The following is a 20,201-nucleotide window of genomic DNA, read 5'->3' as shown; positions in this document are numbered from 1 at the left end:
CTGGAGAAGATGGCTCTTGTACAGCCAGCAGCGTGTAAACTATCGCAGTACACAAGAGGCTTAAAAGATTGATTTATGATTGTTTATCGAAATATAACTATAGTTGTATACATTTTGTGTGTACTGAAACATTCTTTTATGATTTTTTTAAATCAAAATAACTTTAGATATCAACATTATGTATGTGTTGAAAGATCCATTGTTCATCAAAAATATAATTATAGATGTCAACATTGTGTATGTGCTGACAAATTCATTTATGATTGTTTATCAAAATATAACCACAGATGTCAACATTCTGCATGTGCTAAAAGATTCAATTATGATTGTCAATCAATGTATAACTATATATGTCAACATTCTGTATGTGCTAAAAGATTAATTTATGATTGTTTATCAAAATATAACTACAGATGTCAACATAGTGTATGTACTGAAATATTGTTCATCAAAATATAACTATGTCAACATTGTGCATGTGCTGAAAGATTCATTTATGATTGTTAATCAAAATAAAACATGTCAACATTGTGTGTTGAACGATCCATTTATGATTGTTTATCAAAATTTAACTATAGATGTCAACACTATGTGCTGAAATATTCATTTATGATTGTTTATCAAAATATAACTACAGATATCAACATTGTGTATGTGCTGAAAGATTAATTTTATTATTGTTTATTAAAATATAACTATAGATGTCAACATTGAGTATGTGCTAAAAGATTAATTTATGATTGTGATCAAAAATATTACTACAGATGTCAACATTGTGTATGTACTGAAAGATTAATTTATGATTGTTTATCAAAATAAAACTAGATGTCAACATTGTGTATGTGTTGGAAGATCCATTCATGATTGTTTATCAAAATATGACTACATTGTGTATATGCTGAAAGATTCATTTATGATTATCAAAATATAACTATAGATGTCAACATTGTGTATGTGCTGAAAAAATGATTTATGATTATCAAAACATAACTATAAATGTCGACATTGTTTTTGCGCTAAAATATTATTTTATGATTGTTTATCAAATTACTGTAGATGTCAACATTGTGTATGTGTTGAAAGATCCATTCTTGATTGTTTATCAAAAAAAAAATTATGTCAACATTGTGTATGTGCCGAAAAAATGATTTATGATTATTTATCAAAATATAACTATAAATGTCGACATTGTGTATGTGCTGAAAGATTTATTTATGATTGTTTATCAAACTTTAACTACAGATGTCAACACTATGTGCTGAAATATTCACTTATGATTGTTTATCAAAATACAACTACAGATATCAACATTGTGTATGTGCTGAAAGATTAATTTTATTATTGTTTATTAAAATATAACTATATATGTCAACATTGAGTATGTGCTAAAAGATTAATTTATGATTGTTTATCAAAAATATAATTGTTGATGTCAACATTGTGTATGTGCTGAAATATTCATTTAAGATTGTTTATCAAAATATGACTACATTGTGTATATGCTGAAGGATTCATTTATGATTATCAAAATATAACTATAGATGTCAACATTGTGTATGTGCTGAAAGATTAATTTATGATTGTTTATCAAAATTAAACTATAAATGTCAACATTGTGTATGCGCTAAAAGATTATTTTACGATTGTTTACCAAAAATATAACTATAGATGTCCACATTGTGTATGTGCTGAAAGATTAATTTATGATTGTTTATCAAATTACTATAAATGTCAACATTGTGTATGTGCTGAAAGATTATATTATGATTGTTTATCATAAATATAATTATAGATGTCAGCATCAAAATATAACTATATTGTGCTCAAAGATTCATTTCTGATTGTTTATCAAAAGTAAACTATAGATGTCAACATTGTGTATGTGCTGAAAAAATGATTCATGATTATTTATCAAAATATAACTATAAATGTCAACATTGTGTGTGCGCTAAAAGATTATTTTATGATTGTTTATCAAAAATATAACTATAGATGTCCACATTGTGTATGTGCTGAAAGAATAATTCATGATTGTTTATCAAAATATAACTACAGATATCAACATTGTGTATGTGCTGAAATATTAATTTATGGTTGTTTATCAAATTACTATAAATGTCAACATTGTGTACGTGCTGAAAGATTATATCATGATTGTTTATCATAAATATAATTATATATGTCAGCATTGTGTATGTGCTGAAAGATTGATTTATGTTTATCAAAATATAACTACATTGTGTATGTGCTGAAAGATTAATTTATGATTGTTTATCAAAAATATAATTATAGATGTCAACATTGTGTATGTGCTGAAAGATTGTTTATCAAAATATAACTATAGATGTCCACATTGTGTATGTGCTGAAAGATTAATTTATGATTGTTTATCAAAATATAACTACGGATATCAACATTGTGTGTGTGCTGAAATATTAATTTATGGTTGTTTATCAAATTACTATAAATGTCAACATTGTGTAAGCGCTGAAAGATTATATCATGATTGTTTATCATAAATATAATTATAGATGTCAGCATTGTGTGTGTGTTGAAAGATTGATTTATGATTGTTTATCAAAATATAACTACATTGTGTATGTGCTGAAAGATTCATTTCTGATTGTTTATCAAAAAATAACTACTTTGTGTATATGCTGAAAGATTCATTTATGATTGTTTTTCCAAATATAACTATAGATGTCAACAATGTGTACATGCTGAAATATTCACTTATGATTTGTGTGACATCACAGGGGCAGGCGTACCTTCAGGTAGGCCATGGTGAGCAGAGGCAGCAGGGTGAAGGGCACCAGGTAGAGAAGAGCAGGCTGAGCAGCGCGATGGATCCTGGAAGCCACGGTGGCCGTCAGCAGACCTGCAGACAGGCACGCAATCGCTGAGTCAGCATATCAGCATGCAGACAAATGACAACACTTCTCTTCTGTGGTGCACCAATCTTGGTGCCTTTTCCTGGGCTCGTTTCTCATTGTTTTGCTTCAAATAGATCTGCATGAGGTAATTAATGTATAGATATATATTTCAAGATGACGTAATGGAACGGATGGGTGTATGTGCTTCTTTGCCTCGGCGTGAATGCCGCACTTGACCAGCGTCTGTGTGACGTCACGCGACACGGCCCTGGCGTCTTACCCACAAAGTATCCGATGAGAGTGCAGTGGAAATAGGAGACTCGCTGCATGCGCCCAGACACGTTCCCGGGTCCTGCCGCCTCGCCGCTGGCTTGCTTCTTGTAGTTGTCGTAACGCAGCACAAAGCACAAGAGCAGGCCGGGCATCACGATGTCTCCGATTCCCAACATGGAGAAGTGACTTCCTGTGGAGCTGAAGGTCGGAAGCACCATCAACAAAGTGTGTGAAGAACAGGACAAAGTCACAAGAATGCAAATGTGATGACTCGGCAGTTCTTGGAGGACAAACACCAGTGCTTAACACGTATACACGCACATTCCTGACTAGAAGACGCTACTTATTTTCCTACGCTTTGAACTCTTCAGCTCATTAAAGGGTGTGGCTAATTATAAAGCAAAGAGTTTTCTTTAAACGTGTACAAAGACACTGAAATTATTGTTTGTGCTATGGCCATACTTGCAAACCCTCCCGGATTTTCCGGGAGACTCCCGAAAATCAGCGCCTGCCCCGAAAACCTCCTAGGACAAATTTTCTCCCGAAATTCAGGCTGAGCTGGAGCCCACGCCCCCTCCAGCTTCAGCTCCATCCGGACCTGAGTGACGTGTCGACAGCCTGTTTTCACGTCCGCTTTCCCACAGCATGTCTGCCCAATGATGTTATAATTGTAGAATGATCGAGGGCGAGTTTTTGGTTTCTTATGTGGGTTTATTATCAGGCAGTTTCATTAACGTCCTCCCAGCGCAGCAACAACACACAACAACAGCAGTCCATTTTCGTCTACCGCAAAGCAGTTTGTCTGCCGTAAACAGCAATGTTGTGACACTCTTAAACAGGACAATACTGCCATCTACTGTACATGCATATGGTTAGAAAAACAAGGATGGGCAATTCAACCCTTAACTCAACAATGAGTAGATGAGGGTTAAGTGTGTGTAAATAAAGAAATAAATGAACACTGAAATTCAAATATTTCTTTTATTTATATATATATATATATATATACACACACACACACACACACACACACACACACACACACACACACACACACACACACACACACACACACACACACACACACACATATATACATAGCTAGAATTCACTGAGAGTTAAGTATTTCTTAAATATATATATACATATGCATTTCTTATATATATATATATATATATATATATATATATACATATATATACATATATATCCATCCATCCATTTTCTACCGCTTATTCCCTTTCATATATATGAAATACTTGACTTGGTGAATCTAGCTGTAAATATACTCCTCCCCTTTTTAACCACGCCACACCCCGCCCCCGACCACAACTGTATATACAAGCATGTACAGTATATATTCATTGTATATACTGTACATTACTATGGTCTGTAAATACTTGTAACATACATGTACTGTATATACATGCATGTACAGTATATATTCATCATGTGTATACTGTACATCTTAGGCACAACCGGCTAGATGCTAACTGTATTTCCTTGTAGCCTAGATGTTAACTATATTTCCTCGTAAGCTCAATGCAAACCGTATTTCTTTTGTAGGCTCGATGCTAACTAAATTTCTTTGTAGGCTTGATGCCAACTGTTTTTCCTTGCCGGCTCGATGCTAAATTTTCTTGTAGGCTAAATGCTAATTGTATTTCCTTGTAGGCTCAATGCTAACTGTCCTTCCTTGTAAGCTCAATGCCAACTGTATTTCCTTGTAGGCTTGATGCCAACTGCATTTCCTTGTAGGTTAAATGCTAACTGTATTTCATTGTAGGCTAGATGCCAACTGCATTTCCTTGTAGGTTAAATGCTAACTGTATTTCCTTGTAGGCTAGATGCTAACTGTATTTCTTTGTAGGCTCGATGCCAACTGTATTTCCTTGTAGGCTATATCCCAACTGCATCTCCTTGTAGGCTAGATGCTAACTGTATTTCTTTGTAGGGTGGATGCCAACTGAATTTCCTTGTAGGCTGGATGCTAACTGTATCTCTTTCTAGGCACGATGCCAACTGTATTTCCTTGTAGGTTAAATGCTAACTGTCCTTCCTTGTAAGCTCAATGCCAACTGTATTTCCTTGTAGGCTTGATGCCAACTGCATTTCCTTGTAGGTTAAATGCTAACTGTATTTCATTGTAGGCTAGATGCCAACTGCATTTCCTTGTAGGTTAAATGCTAACTGTATTTCCTTGTAGGCTAGATGCTAACTGTATTTCTTTGTAGGCTCGATGCCAACTGTATTTCCTTGTAGGCTATATCCCAACTGCATCTCCTTGTAGGCTAGATGCTAACTGTATTTCTTTGTAGGGTGGATGCCAACTGAATTTCCTTGTAGGCTGGATGCTAACTGTATCTCTTTCTAGGCACGATGCCAACTGTATTTCCTTGTAGGTTAAATGCTAACTGTATATCATTGTAGGCTAGATGCTAACTGTATTTCTTTGTAGGCTCGATGCTAACTGTATTTTCTTGTAGGCTAGATGCCAAATGTATTTCCTTGTAGGCCTGATGCCAACTGTATTTCATTGTAGGCTCGATGCCAACTGTATTTCATTGTAGGCTAGATACCAACTGCATTTCCTTGTAGGTTAAATGCTAACTGTATTTCCTTGTAGGCTAGATGCTAACTGTATTTCTTTGTAGGCTCGATGCCAACTGTATTTCTTTGTAGGCTCGATGCCAACTGTATTTCCTTGTAGGTGAAATGCCAACTGTATTTCCTTGTAGGCTAGTTGCTAACTATTTCATTGTAGGCTAGATGCCAACTGCATTTCCTTGAAGGTTAAATGCTAACTGTATTTCCTTGTAGGCTAGATGCCAACTGTATTTCCTTGTAGGTTCGATGCCAACTGTATTTCGTTGTAGGCTCGATGCCAACTGTATTTCCTTGTAGGCTCGATGCCAACTGTATTTCCTTGTAGGCTCGATGCCAACTGTATTTCCTTGTAGGCTCGATGCCAACTGTATTTCCTTGTAGGCTAGATGCTAACTATTTCATTGTAGGCTAGATGCCAACTGCATTTCCTTGAAGGTTAAATGCTAACTGTATTTCCTTGTAGGCTAGATGCCAACTGTATTTCCTTGTAGGTTCGATGCCAACTGTATTTCGTTGTAGGCTCGATGCCAACTGTATTTCCTTGTAGGCTCGATGCCAACTGTATTTCCTTGTAGGCTCGATGCCAACTGTATTTCCTTGTAGGCTAGATGCCAACTGTATTTCCTTGTAGGCTAGATGCCAACTGTATTTCTTTGTAGGCTCGATGCCAACTGTATTTCCTTGTAGGCTAGATGCCAACTGTATTTCCTTGCAGGCTCGATGCCAACTGTATTTCGTTGTAGGCTCGATGCCAACTGTATTTCCTTGTAGGCTCGATGCCAACTGTATTTTCTTGTAGGCTCGATGCCAACTGTATTTCCTTGTAGGCTAGATGCCAACTGTATTTCCTTGTAGGCTAGAGGCCAACTGTATTTCTTTGTAGGCTCGATGCCAACTGTCTTTCCTTGTAGGCTAGATGCCAACTGTCTTTCCTTGCAAGCTGGATGCCAACTGCATTTCATTGCAGGCTAGATGCCAACTGCATTTCATTGTAGGCTAGATGCCAACTGCATTTCCTTGTAGGTTAAATGCTAACTGTATTTCCTTGTAGGCTAAATGCTAACTGTATTTCTTTGTAGGCTTGATGCCAACTGTATTTTCTTGTAGGTTAGATGCCAACTGTATTTCCTTGTAGGCTAGATGCCAACTGTATTTCTTTGTAGGCTCGATGCCAACTGTACTTCCTTGTAGGCTAGATGCCAACTGTCTTTCCTTGCAAGCTGGATGCTAACTGTCTTTAGCCTACAAGGAAATACAAGTTTTTCTACCAACTGCAACAACAGAATCAATACTCTGCAAGACTGGGGGTGATAACAAAAATTTGTAATACAGCACTTGGTTCCTACCTGGGAAAGACCAGTTTTCCGGGTAAAGAGAGGCGTGGCACGTCTCGCCCCATTCCGGGCCCCAGGTGCAGCTTCCTGGACAGGACGTCGATGGGATTCTCAGCCGGCTGGGTGGCCACCTTGACCATCACGTTGCTGTTGAAGATGTAGGCCGAGAAGAACACCTGGAGGGAGACGGGCCTTTAGCGCTGCTCGACTACCTTGCCTTGCTGGCTGTGTGCATGAAGGTCAGGCAGGGACTGATGATTGCCTTTATTGAGGTGTGTGTGTGTGTGTGTGTGTGTGTGTGTGTGTGTGTGTGTGTGATGCATCTTTATCCCAGTCCACTTTAAAGTTGTTGGGGGGTTGTTTTGATGCAGCTATGCTGTATAAAATACACTTATGTTCACAAAGACAATAAGCATGCCGCAAAATCCATCTGGTAGGAAAAACAGACTGCAGACACCTGAGGACCGACGTTAGAATAAATCCTACCTAGCTGACAACAATTTGGGCCTGTAAACCGTGTAAAACAGCACAGACATGCTATTCAGCTTCTTGCACGGGCTAAACCATGATGGCTAAAAGAATAATCTGTATTATTTTGATTGATTGGAATAAAGTAGTGACAAATAAAACATTTCTAATTATAGTAAAAACAATAGGGGTGTAACGGTACGTGTATTTGTATTTAACCGTTTCGGTACGGGGGTTCCGGTTCGGTGCGGAGGAGTACCGAACGAGTTCCATACGAACATAAAAAGTAGCCGCCTGTGCTAAAGTCTTAACAAGCTGCTCCGCTCCGTTCTGCCTCTGTCTCCTGCACAGCACCCTGCATCATCCCTCCCACACAACCATCTGATTGGTTACAACCGTAGCGATAACAAGCCAATCAGCAGTGCGTATTCAGCGCGCATCTAGTCAGCGCTTCAGCGTCGAGCAGATAGGTCTTTAGCATGGGAGCAGCGGACTCTCCCCAAATTATACCAAACACTTCCAAGTCAACTACTTTCTAAACATCACTATGAGCTCGTTGACCTTCTAGACTCACTCGCAGCCCTGGCTTTAGGTGAAGGCTGGTCAGCTTTTAGCGTAATGTTAGCTCATTTTGCGGTGTGTGCGTGTGTGTGTGTTACGGACAGCGTTGATTGAGGTGTGTTGAAGCAGCAAAAAAGGACATTATGTTAAATGAAGAGTTTCTGTCTCTGGTAGTGTATATAATAATGTAAGTGCATCATAAAGCCTACATGAACTCCATAGTGTCTAGGGATGAATGGTCTCTCCTATTGCTGTTGTACTATTTTTCAGCTACAGTTACATTAATCATTAGTAATGTAGCAGCCTGGTTTTGAATGCCAGGGTCCCTGCTGTCACATGTCAACATTTACATAATAAAAGTCAACTACAGGCTTCCCCAATGCTGGAATAAATTAAGCATGATGAGTTGACTTGAAACTGTTTAATGTTGCACTTTTTATATGTAGGAAAAAGTTGTGTCATTTTATTTAATCTAAGCAACAACTTGAGGCAGTTTAATGTGGATTAACGTGGGCAGAATTATTATAGTGTTTCCAATGTTAAAAGGATCAAGCCATTGTTTACAATTTTGATAAATAACCAAAAAGTTTATATTTTGTTGTTTTCTTACTGTACCGAAAATGAACCGAACCGTGACCTCTAAACCGAGGTACGTACCGAACCGAAATGTTTGTGTACCGTTACACCCCTAAAAAGCAATACATTAAAATAGGGCTGGGCGATGTATCGAATACCCTCGATGCATCGCAGGTTATTCTCTGTGCGATGTAGAAAATGCCTATTTTGTGAGTATTCGAGTATACGTTCTCACACAGTTGCTTTTAGCTGCAACAATTACACTACAGGCTTTTCTTACCCTTTCTTGTCTCTCCTCACAGAGAGGTAAAACAAGCGCACCTTCTAACATACGTCGCATACTGTCGTGTGTGCAACGTCATACGCCCTTGCCGAGCAGAGAGGTAGCGGAATGGGTAAAGCTAGCTGTGGCAGGTGGTGCAAGTGAAGCGGTGCGAGTGGTAATACGAGGAAGAAGAATTAATTCCCAAGAAAAACAGCACTGGCTCCATCGTCTGGCGGTGGTTTGGCTTCAAGCGGGAAGATGTCGAACAGACAATTGGAATTTGTCAAGTGTGGGGCAAAAGCGTTGCTACAAAAAGTAGCGGCATTATTTATTTGTAACATCATTTAAAAAAAAAACCCAGCTAGAGCAGTGGTTCTCAACCTTTTTTCAGTGATGTACCCCCTGTGAACATGTTTTAAATTCAAGTACCCCCTATTTAGAGCAAAGCTTTTTTGGTTGAAAAAAAGAGATAAAGAAGTAAAATACAGCACTATGTCATAAGTTTCTGATTTATTAAATTGTATAACATTGCAAAATATTGCTCATTTGTAGTGGTCTTTCTTGAACTATTTGGAAAAAAATATATAAAAATAACTAAAAACTTGTTGAAAAATAAAAAAGTGATTCAATTATAAATAAAGATTTCGAATAATAATAATAATAATATAATGGATTAGATTTATATCGCACTTTTCTATTGTTAGATACTCAAAGCGCTCACAGAGAAGTGGGAACCCATCATTCATAGCCACAGCTGCCCTGGGATAGACTGACGGAAGCGTGGCTGGCAGTTTGCACACAGAAGTAATCATCAACTTAAAGTGCCCTCTTTGGGGATTGTAATAGAGATCCATCTGATTTCATGAACTTAATTCTATACATTTTTTCACAAAAAAAGAAATCTTTAACATTATATTTATGGGACATGTCCACAAAAAATCTAGCTGTCAACACTGAATATTGCCTTGTTGCATTTCTTTTCACAGTTTATGAACTTACATTCATATTTTGTTGCTCAATAAATATATTTATAAAGGATTTTTGAAGTGTTGCTATTTTTAGAATATTTTTTAAAAATCTCACGTACCCCCATTTGACAACCACTGCGCTAGAGAATGAAGAGTGCTTGAAACTCCGCATGTCAACATCTCTGGCCGGTGCCAAATCCAACAAAATACCAAAAGAACCAGCACTTTCCTAATTGAGTCTGGCGTCTTCCATTTCCAGATCAACACCATATGAAAAAAATAGTCAAAAACAGAAAAATAACGTCAGCAGTAACTTACCACATAGCGAAGGACATACACTATTTTATTTCCTATTATGCGGCTAATTTCTATTTGACAGTTTTTCAAATATCTTGTGTGACATCATGCACAAAAGTGCACTTTATATGTTTTAAAACATTGTAGTGGCGTTCTGAACAAAAAGTGCACTTGAATTCAGTGTTGTTTTGACATGTCATCTTAGTGACATCATGCACAAAAGTGCACTAATAGCTTGTTTTAAAATGTCTCTGACAATCTTGCACTTTCTGTTTGGAAATGACATGAATGTTTGTGCCACTGCTTGATAACCGTTTAAAGAATACAGTTTTGGTAAATTGACTTAGTTGTGATTTCCTTCTCTGGATGAAAGTTTAAAAGTAGCATACATTAATGCAGTATGAACAAGAACGTTTTAATGTAGACACATAGAATCATCATAGTGCTGTGATTATATGCATCAAGTGATAATTTAAGGCTAAGGCCAAATATCGAGATATGTATCGTGAAATGACCTAATAATATGGAGATATTAATAAAAGGCCATGATTTCCTTCTCTGAATGAAAGTTTAAAAGTAGCATACATTAATGCAGTATGAACAAGAACGTTTTAATGTAGACACATAGAATCATCATAGTGCTGTGATTATATGCATCAAGTGTTAATTTAAGGCTAAGGCCAAATATCGAGATATGTATCGTGAAATGACCTAATAATATGGAGATATTAATAAAAGGCCATATCGCCCAGACAACATAAAAATGACAATAGCAATATAAAAACAATAACATTAGGTTTTTCCATGTCAATTGTTTTTCATTTAGATTTTTTACCTTTTACACTTATTTTACCATAAATATATGTAATGGTGGAGGTAGAAATGTGCGTTAAAAGAAGAGGACAGGGCGACTGTTCAAAAGTGGAACATGAACAAGAGAGACCATTTCACTGCTGCATGACCTGAACAGGTCTTGTTGTGATAAAAAGGAAATGGTGTGAGTAGACCCCAGCATCGTTGCCCACGTTTAGTCAGACCATGTAAAAATGATGACAGAGTGAATGGTGTGTGGAGATGACAAGATTAAATGTTGCGTGTCTTACCCAGAAGACGTCGTAGATGAGCAGCCCTGAGAGCAGCAGGCAGGACACCTTGAGACTGGGTAGCCGCACAAAGGCGATCATGGCCACACACAACCCCATGGCTAACGCTGTGGGGGGAAACAAGACAAGACATGATCAGCTATAGTGGACATGATGAAACAAGATTAGAACCTTAATGACACATAATTATGGTGGACACAATGAAACAAGAGAAGACATGATCAACTATGGTGGACACAATGAAACAAGACTAGAAACTTAAAGGCCTACAGAAATGAGATTTTCTTATTTAAATGGGGATAGCAGGTCCATTCTATGTGTCATACTTGATCATTTCGCGATAATGCCATATTTTTGCTGAAAGGATTTAGTAGAGAACGACGATAAAGTTCGCAACTTTTGGTGCTGATAAAAAAGCCTTGCCTGTACCGAAAGTAGCAGACGATGTGCGCGTGACGTCACGGGTTGTGGAGCTCCTCACATCCTCACATTGTTTACGATCATGGCCACCAGCAGCGAGAGCGATTCGGACCGAGAAAGCGACGATTTCCCCATTAATTTGAGCGAGGATGAAAGATTCGTGGATGAGGAAAGTAAGAGTGAAGGACGAGAAAAAAAAAAGACTATACAGTGGGAGCGATTCATATGTTATTAGACAAATTTACTAGGATAATTCTGGAAAATCCTTTATCTGCTTATTGTGTTACTACTGTTTAGTGAGATTATATGGTCGCACCTGTACAACCTGAAAGTCGGCCCCGCAACTTTCTTCAGCACCAGTCGACGGGTGGTGGCGATGCCCTTCGCAAGGGACCCTCTTCGAAACCCGATCTTTCGAAATGATTGCTGCATAATACACTGTACTTTGTGTGTGTGGTCCAATCCAACCGTGTTGGCTTGACCGCTCTGTTCCATAGTAAAGCTTCACAGTCATCTTTCGGGAATAAGATTCCGGCTTATTAGTGATTCCTAAAGCCCAAAAACAGTCTGCGGGCTATAGAGCGTTTTCCGTTTGGGCTCCAGTACTCTGGAATGCCCTCCCGGTAACAGCTCGAGATGCCACCTCAGTAGAAGCATTTAAGTCTCACCTTAAAACTCATACTCTAGCCTTTAAATAGACCTCCTTTTTAGACTAGTTGATCTGCTGCTTCATTTCTTTTTCTCCTCTGTCCCCCCCTCCCTTGTGGAGGGGGTCCGGTCCGATGACCATGGATGAAGTACTGGCTGTCCAGAGTCGAGACCCAGGATGGACCGCTCGTCGGGACCCAGGATTGACCGCTCGCCTGTGTATTGGTTGGGGACATCTCTACGCTGCTGATCCGCCTCCGCTTGGGATGGTTTCCTGTGGACGGGACTCTCGCTGCTGTCTTGGATCCGCTTTGAACTGAACTCTCGCGGCTGTGTTGGAGCCACTATGGATTGAACTTTCACAGTATCATGTTAGACCGGCTCGACATCCATTGCTTTCGGTCTCCTAGATGGGGAGGGGTTGCCCACATTTGAGGTCCTCTCCAAGGTTTCTCATAGTCATCATTGTCACTGGCGTCCCACTGGGTGTGAATTCTCCCTGCCCACTGGGTGTGAGTTTTTTTGCCCTTATGTGGGTTCTTCCGAGGATGTCGTAGTCGTAATGGTTTGTACAGTCCTTTGAGACATTTGTGATTTAGGGCTATATAAACATTAATTGATTGATATAAAACAATGAAACACCGGCTGTGTTTGTGTAGCTAAAGGCGGCCGCAATACACCACTACCCACCTACAGCTTTCTTCTTTGACGTCTCCGTTATTCATTGAACCAATTGCAAAAGATTCAGCAACACAGATGTCCAGAATACCGTGGAATAATGCGATGAAAAGAGACGACTTACAGCTGTGAACGGTTCTGGAACAAAATGTCCTCTACAATGCGTGACGTCACGCGCACGCGACATCATACCGCGACGTTTTAGCATGATACTTCCGCGCAAAATTTAAAATTGCAATTTAGTAAACTAAACCGGCCGTATTGGCATGTGTTGCAATGTTAAAGGGGAACATTATCACAATTTCAAAAGGGTTAAAAACAATAAAAATCAGTTCCCAGTGGCTTGTTGGATTTTTTTTTTTTTAATTTTACTGATCCCGGAATATCCCTAAAAAAAGCTTTAAAGTGCCTTTTTTTTCGCTCTCTGCCAAGACAATGTCCATTTTCCTGTGACGTCATACAGTGCTGCCAATACAAACAAACAATGGCGAATAGCAAAGCATGATATAGCGACATTAGCTCGGATTCAAACTCAGATTTCAGCGGTTTAAGCGATTCAACAGATTACGCATGTATTGAAACAGATGGTTGGAGTATGAAAGTATTGAAGAAGAAACCGAAGCTATTGAGCGAATAGCTATTGACGCTTTTCATAGCCATAGCATGGCCGAATAGCTGCGTGAGCGTCGCCGGTAAAATGTGCGGACCAAACGATCAGGACTTTGGCATCTTGTGACACTGGAGCAACTTAAATCCGTCGATTGGTAAGTGTTTTTTCGCATTAAATGTGGGTGGAAGGAAACCTAATATAGTTGCAAATGCATCTGCAGGTTATACATACATTTCTGTGCCATGTCTGCCTTAGCACCGCCGGTAAATAGCATGTTAGCATCAATTAGCGTAGCATATTAGCATCGATTAGCTGGCAGTCAACATCAACAAAACTCACTTTTGTGATTTCGTTGACTTTATAGTTGCAAATGCATCTGCAGGTTATCCATACATCTCTGTGCCATGTCTGTCATCGCTGGTAAATAGCATGTTTGCATCGATTAGCGTAGCATGTTAGCATCGATTACCTGGAAGTCACGCCGCGACCAAATATGTCTGATTAGCACATAATTCAACAACATCAACAAAACTCACATTTGTGATTTAGTTGACTTTATCGTTGCAAATGCATCTGCAGGTTATCCATACATCTCTGTGCCATGTCTGTCATCGCCCGTAAAATGTCTACTTTCACATCTTCGGGCCAGTGGAGCAACTTGAATCCCTCCCTGTTAGTGTTGTCACACCCTCCGACAACACACCGACAAGGCATGATGTCTCCAAGGTTCCCAAAAATTGTCGAAAAAAACGGAAAATAACAGAGCTGAGACCTGGTGTTTGCAATGTGTTCGAGGAAATGAAAATGGCGGCTGTATTAACTTGGTGACGTCACGTTCTGACGTCATCGCAAAAAGAGCGATAAACAGAAAGGCGTTTAATTCGCCAAAATTCACCCATTTAGAGTTCGGAAATCGGTTTAAAAAAATATGGTCTTTTTTCTGCAACATCAAGGTATATATTGACGCTTACATAGGTCTGGTGATAATGTTCCCCTATAAAATTTCATCATTGATATATAAACTATCAGACTGCGTGGTCGGTAGTAGTGGGTTTCAGTAGGCCTTTAATGGCACCTGATCAACTATGGTGTACACCAGGGGTGCCCATTACGTCGATCGCGAGCTACCAGTCGACCGCGGGGGGTGTGTGTGTGTGTGTGTGTGTGTGTGTGTGTGTGTGTGGGGGCGGGGCGTGTGTCTGTATGTGGGGGGGGGCGGGGTGTGTGTGCGTTAGTCGATCTCGAGCCAGGCTTTTAAAAAAAATAGACCTAAAAATGAGTGATCATCAATCTTCACCAAGACGTCACTTAAATGACATTCACGGTACCGGAGGTCTTGTGAGATGACGCTGGCTGCTGCAAGATCATCGTTATGAAAATATGACCGAGAGGAAGGCGAGAAACACTTTTTATTTCAACAGACTCTCGCGCCGTACCTTCCGTCAAAACTCTAAAGGCCGACTGCACATTTCCTATCTTCCCAATAACAGCCCTGCTTCATGCTGCCTGCGCTAACTAAATACAGAGTCTCGGAAAACTGGCGTGCACAAGCGATCCCTCAGAAAGCTGGGGTGCACATCACTTGTGCACGCCAGCTTTCCGAGACTTTTATTGTGAAGATAGGAAATGTGCAATCGGCCTTTAGAGTTTTGACGGAAGGGACGGCGCGAAAGTCTGTTGAAATAAAAAGTGTTTCTCGCCTTCCTCTCTGTCATTTTTTCATAATAATGAACTGGCAGCAGCCAGCGTCATCTCACAAGACCCTCGGGTGCCGTGAATGTCAATCAAGCAAGCTACGGAATTTGCCGCCAATGTTTTTCTTGTAAAGTGTATGGAAGCTGGATGAATTAGATGCCAAAAACCAACCACTTTCATGTGGTATTGTACAGAAAGGACAACTTTTGTTCTCCTCCATTTGAAAATGTGGGCGTTATCATCATTACTGTCTGATTCCAATCAATGCAAGTCATTAGAATCAGGTAATACACCAACTTATATTCTTGTCTTCGTGAAAGAAAGACATCTATATGTGTTACACATGCTTGTATTATCATTAAACACATTTAACTTGTTTACAAAAATGTCTCTTTCATAAATAAATAAATGTAAATGATATATATAAATGAGGTAGATCCCCTCGAGTTGGTCAATTGAAAAGTAGCTCGCCTGCAGAAAAAGTGTGGGCACCCCTGGTGTACACAATGAAACAAGACTAGAAACTTAATGACACATGATCAACCGTGGTGGACAATATCAAGCTCCTTCAAGTTATTTTGGATATGCAGGCATGCCACAATCTGTGTGTGAATGTTCTGATCTCCTGTTTAGAACAAGTCTTCATCCTTCTACAACGACCAGTCTGGAATGAACTTCTCTGACAGAACTTAGGAACACAATCCAGACTTGAAACCAGAAAACTATCGCCCCTGCTGGTTAGAACAAGTACTACAAGGAAGGACGTTTAAATAGTACATTTTTCATGTTACAGAAGATGAAGAAACTAGCTCGGGCTCTTAGAGGAGGCTAGTAAGTGACGCACCGTCCATGAGGAGCCAGTGTCCAGTCAGCACCCAGATCAGCACCAACAGCACCGACAGCGAAAAGGACAGCAGCTCGGCCAGAGTGAAGCGACCGCAGCAGCCGAACGAAATCCTGCAACAGCACACACACCCAATTCATTTTTTACACATGCTAATAACATCTCTGCCATGATAATGTACATGTAACAATTCTAATATCATCTTTATAATAATATAAATGCACATGTCACAATTCTAATATAATTTTTGTAATTATAATGTGTATGTAAAAATGGTAATATCATATTCATATTAATGATAATAATGTATTTGTAACAATGCTTATATTATCTTTATAATAATATATAATAATGTACATGTAACAATGCTAATATCTTTACAATAATAATGCACATGCAACAATGCTAATATCTTCATAATAATGTACGTGTAACATTGCTAATATTTTTATAATACATGTTACAATGCTAATATTATCTTTATAATAAATGTACATGTAACAATACTAATATCTTTACAATAATAATGCACATGCAACAGTGCTAATATCTTTATAATAATAATGTACATGTAACAATACTAATATCCTCATAATAATGTACGTGTAACATTGCTAATATCTTTATAATACATGTAACAATGCTAATATTATCTTTATAATAAATGTACATGTAACAATACTAATATCTTTATAATAATAATGTACATGTAAAATGCTAATATCATCCTTCTAATAAATGTACATGCACCAATTCCAATATCTTTATAATAATGTAGATGTAACAATGCCAATATCATCTTTATAAAGATAATGTACATAAAACAATGCTAATATCCTCTTTATAATAAATGTACATAAAACAATGCTAATATCCTCTTTATAATAAATGTACATAAAACAATGCTAATATCATCTTTATAATAAATGTACATGTAACAATGCTAATATCTTTAAAATACATGTAACAATGCTAATATCGGTATAATAATAATAATGTACATGTAAAAATGCTAATATCATCCTTCAAATAAATGTACATATACCAATGCCAGTATCTTTATAATAATGTACATGTAACAATGCTAATATCTTTACAATAATAACAATGTGCATGTAAGAATGCTAATATATTTATAATATGGTACATGTAACAATGCTATTATAATCCTTACAATAATAATGTACATGTAACAATGCTAACAGATTTATAATAATATACATGTAACAATACTAATATATTTATAATAATAATGTACACGTAACAATGCTAATATCTTTACAATGATAATGTACATGTAAAAATGCTAATATCATCCTTCAAATAAATGTATATATACCAATGCCAGTATCTTTATATTAATGTACATGTAACAATGCTAATATCTTTACAATAATAACAATGTACATGTAAGAATGCGAATATATTTATAATATGGTACATGTAACAATGCTATTATAATCCTTACAATAATAATGTACATGTAACAACGCTAACAGATTTATAAAAATATACATGTAACAATACTAATATATTTATAATAATAATGTACATGTAACAATGCTAATATCTTTACAATGATAATGTACATGTAACAATGCTAATATTATCTTTATAATAAATGTACATTTAAATAGCATGTTAGCATGTTGTGATATGCTCATATCTTTATAATAATGTACATGTAAAAAAGCTAATGTCATCTTTATAATGATAGTGTACATGTAACAATGCTAATATCAACTTTATAATAAATGTACATGTAACAATATCATCTTTAGAATAATAATAATGTAGATGTAACAATGCCAATATCTTTATAATAATGTAGATGTAACAATGCCAATATCATCTTTGTAAAGATAATGTACATAAAACAATGCTAATATCCTCTTTATAATAAATGTACATAAAACAATGCTAATATCACCTTTATAATAAATGTACATGTAACAATGCTAATATCTTTAAAATACATGTAACAATGCTAATATCGGTATATTAATAATAATGTACATGTAAAAATGCTAATATCATCCTTCAAATAAATGTACATATACCAATGCCAGTATCTTTATAATAATGTACATGTAACAATGCTAATATCTTTACAATAATAACAATGTACATGTAAGAATGCTAATATATTTATAATATGGTACATGTAACAATGCTATTATAATCCTTACAATAATAATGTACATGTAACAATGCTAACAGATTTATAATAATATACATGTAACAATACTAATATATTTATAATAATAATGTACATGTAACAATGCTAATATCGTCTTTATAATAACAATGCTAATATATTTACAATGATAATGTACATGTAACAATGCTAATATTATCTTTAGAATAAATGTACATGAAACAAGGCTCATATCTTTATAATAATGTACATGTAAAAAAGCTAATGTCATCTTTATAATGATAGTGTACATGTAACAATGCTAATATCAACTTTATAATAAATGTACATGTAACAATATCATCTTCAGAATAATAATAATGTAGATGTAACAATGCCAATATCTTTATAATAATGTAAATGTAACAATGCTAATATCATCTTTATAAAGATAATGTACATAAAACAATGCTAGTATAATCTTTATAATAAATGTGCATAAAACAATGCTAATATCATCTTTATAATAAATGTACATGTAACAATGCTAATATCTTTAAAATACATGTAACAATGCTAATATCTGTAAAGTAATAATAATGTACATGTAAAAATACTAATATCATCCTTCTAATAAATGTACATATAACAATGCCAGTAACTTTATTATAATGTACATGTAACAATGCTAATATCTTTACAATAATAATAATGTACATGTAACAATGCTAATATATTTATAATATGGTATATGTAACAATGCTATTATAATCCTTATAATAATAATGTACATGTAACAATACTAACAGATTTATAATAACATACATGTAACAATACTACTATATTTATAATAATATTGTACATGTAACAATGCTAATATCGTCTTTATAATAACAATGCTAATATATTTACAATGATAATGTACATGTAACAATGCTAATATTATCTTTAGAATAAATGTACATGAAACAAGGCTCATATCTTTATAATAATGTACATGTAAAAAAGCTAATGTCATCTTTATAATGATAGTGTACATGTAACAATGCTAATATCAACTTTATAATAAATGTACATGTAACAATATCATCTTCAGAATAATAATAATGTAGATGTAACAATGCCAATATCTTTATAATAATGTAAATGTAACAATGCTAATATCATCTTTATAAAGATAATGTACATAAAACAATGCTAGTATAATCTTTATAATATATGTGCATAAAACAATGCTAATATCATCTTTATAATAAATGTACATGTAACAATGCTAATATCTTTAAAATACATGTAACAATGCTAATATCTGTAAAGTAATAATAATGTACATGTAAAAATACTAATATCATCCTTCTAATAAATGTACATATAACAATGCCAGTAACTTTATTATAATGTACATGTAACAATGCTAATATCTTTACAATAATAATAATGTACATGTAACAATGCTAATATATTTATAATATGGTATATGTAACAATGCTATTATAATCCTTATAATAATAATGTACATGTAACAATACTAACAGATTTATAATAACATACATGTAACAATACTACTATATTTATAATAATATTGTACATGTAACAATGCTAATATCGTCTTTATAATAACAATCTACATGAAGCAATGCTAATATCTTTACAATGATAACGTACATACAACAATGCTAATATTATCTTTATAATAAATGTACATGTAACAATGCTCATATCATCTTTATAATAAATGTACATGTAACAATGCTAATATCTTTAAAATACATGTAATAATGCTAATATCTGTAAAGTAATAATAATGTACATGTAAAAATACTAATATCATCCTTCTAATAAAT

At 35.9% G+C, this 20,201-nt stretch overlaps 1 protein-coding gene across 1 annotated transcript in view; it reads right to left on the bottom strand.

Annotated features, from left to right (window-relative positions):
• Window positions 1-20,201, bottom strand: part of sppl3 (signal peptide peptidase 3) — a 93,329-nt gene that overhangs the window by 2,733 nt on the left and 70,395 nt on the right. The window contains exons 6-10 of the mRNA XM_061907974.1: window positions 16,221-16,333; window positions 11,326-11,432; window positions 7,100-7,263; window positions 3,154-3,344; window positions 2,769-2,878 (exon numbers count right to left, since the gene is read on the bottom strand). Of these exons, the coding sequence (XP_061763958.1) occupies window positions 2,769-2,878; window positions 3,154-3,344; window positions 7,100-7,263; window positions 11,326-11,432; window positions 16,221-16,333 (685 nt within the window). The remainder of the gene's footprint in view (window positions 1-2,768; window positions 2,879-3,153; window positions 3,345-7,099; window positions 7,264-11,325; window positions 11,433-16,220; window positions 16,334-20,201) is intronic.

The sequence above is a fragment of the Nerophis ophidion genome, linkage group LG08, assembly GCF_033978795.1.
Source record: "Nerophis ophidion isolate RoL-2023_Sa linkage group LG08, RoL_Noph_v1.0, whole genome shotgun sequence".
NCBI lineage: Eukaryota > Metazoa > Chordata > Actinopteri > Syngnathiformes > Syngnathidae > Nerophis > Nerophis ophidion.
The sequence above is the reverse complement of the archived record's forward strand: the minus strand, read 5'-3'. Positions and strand labels throughout refer to the sequence as shown.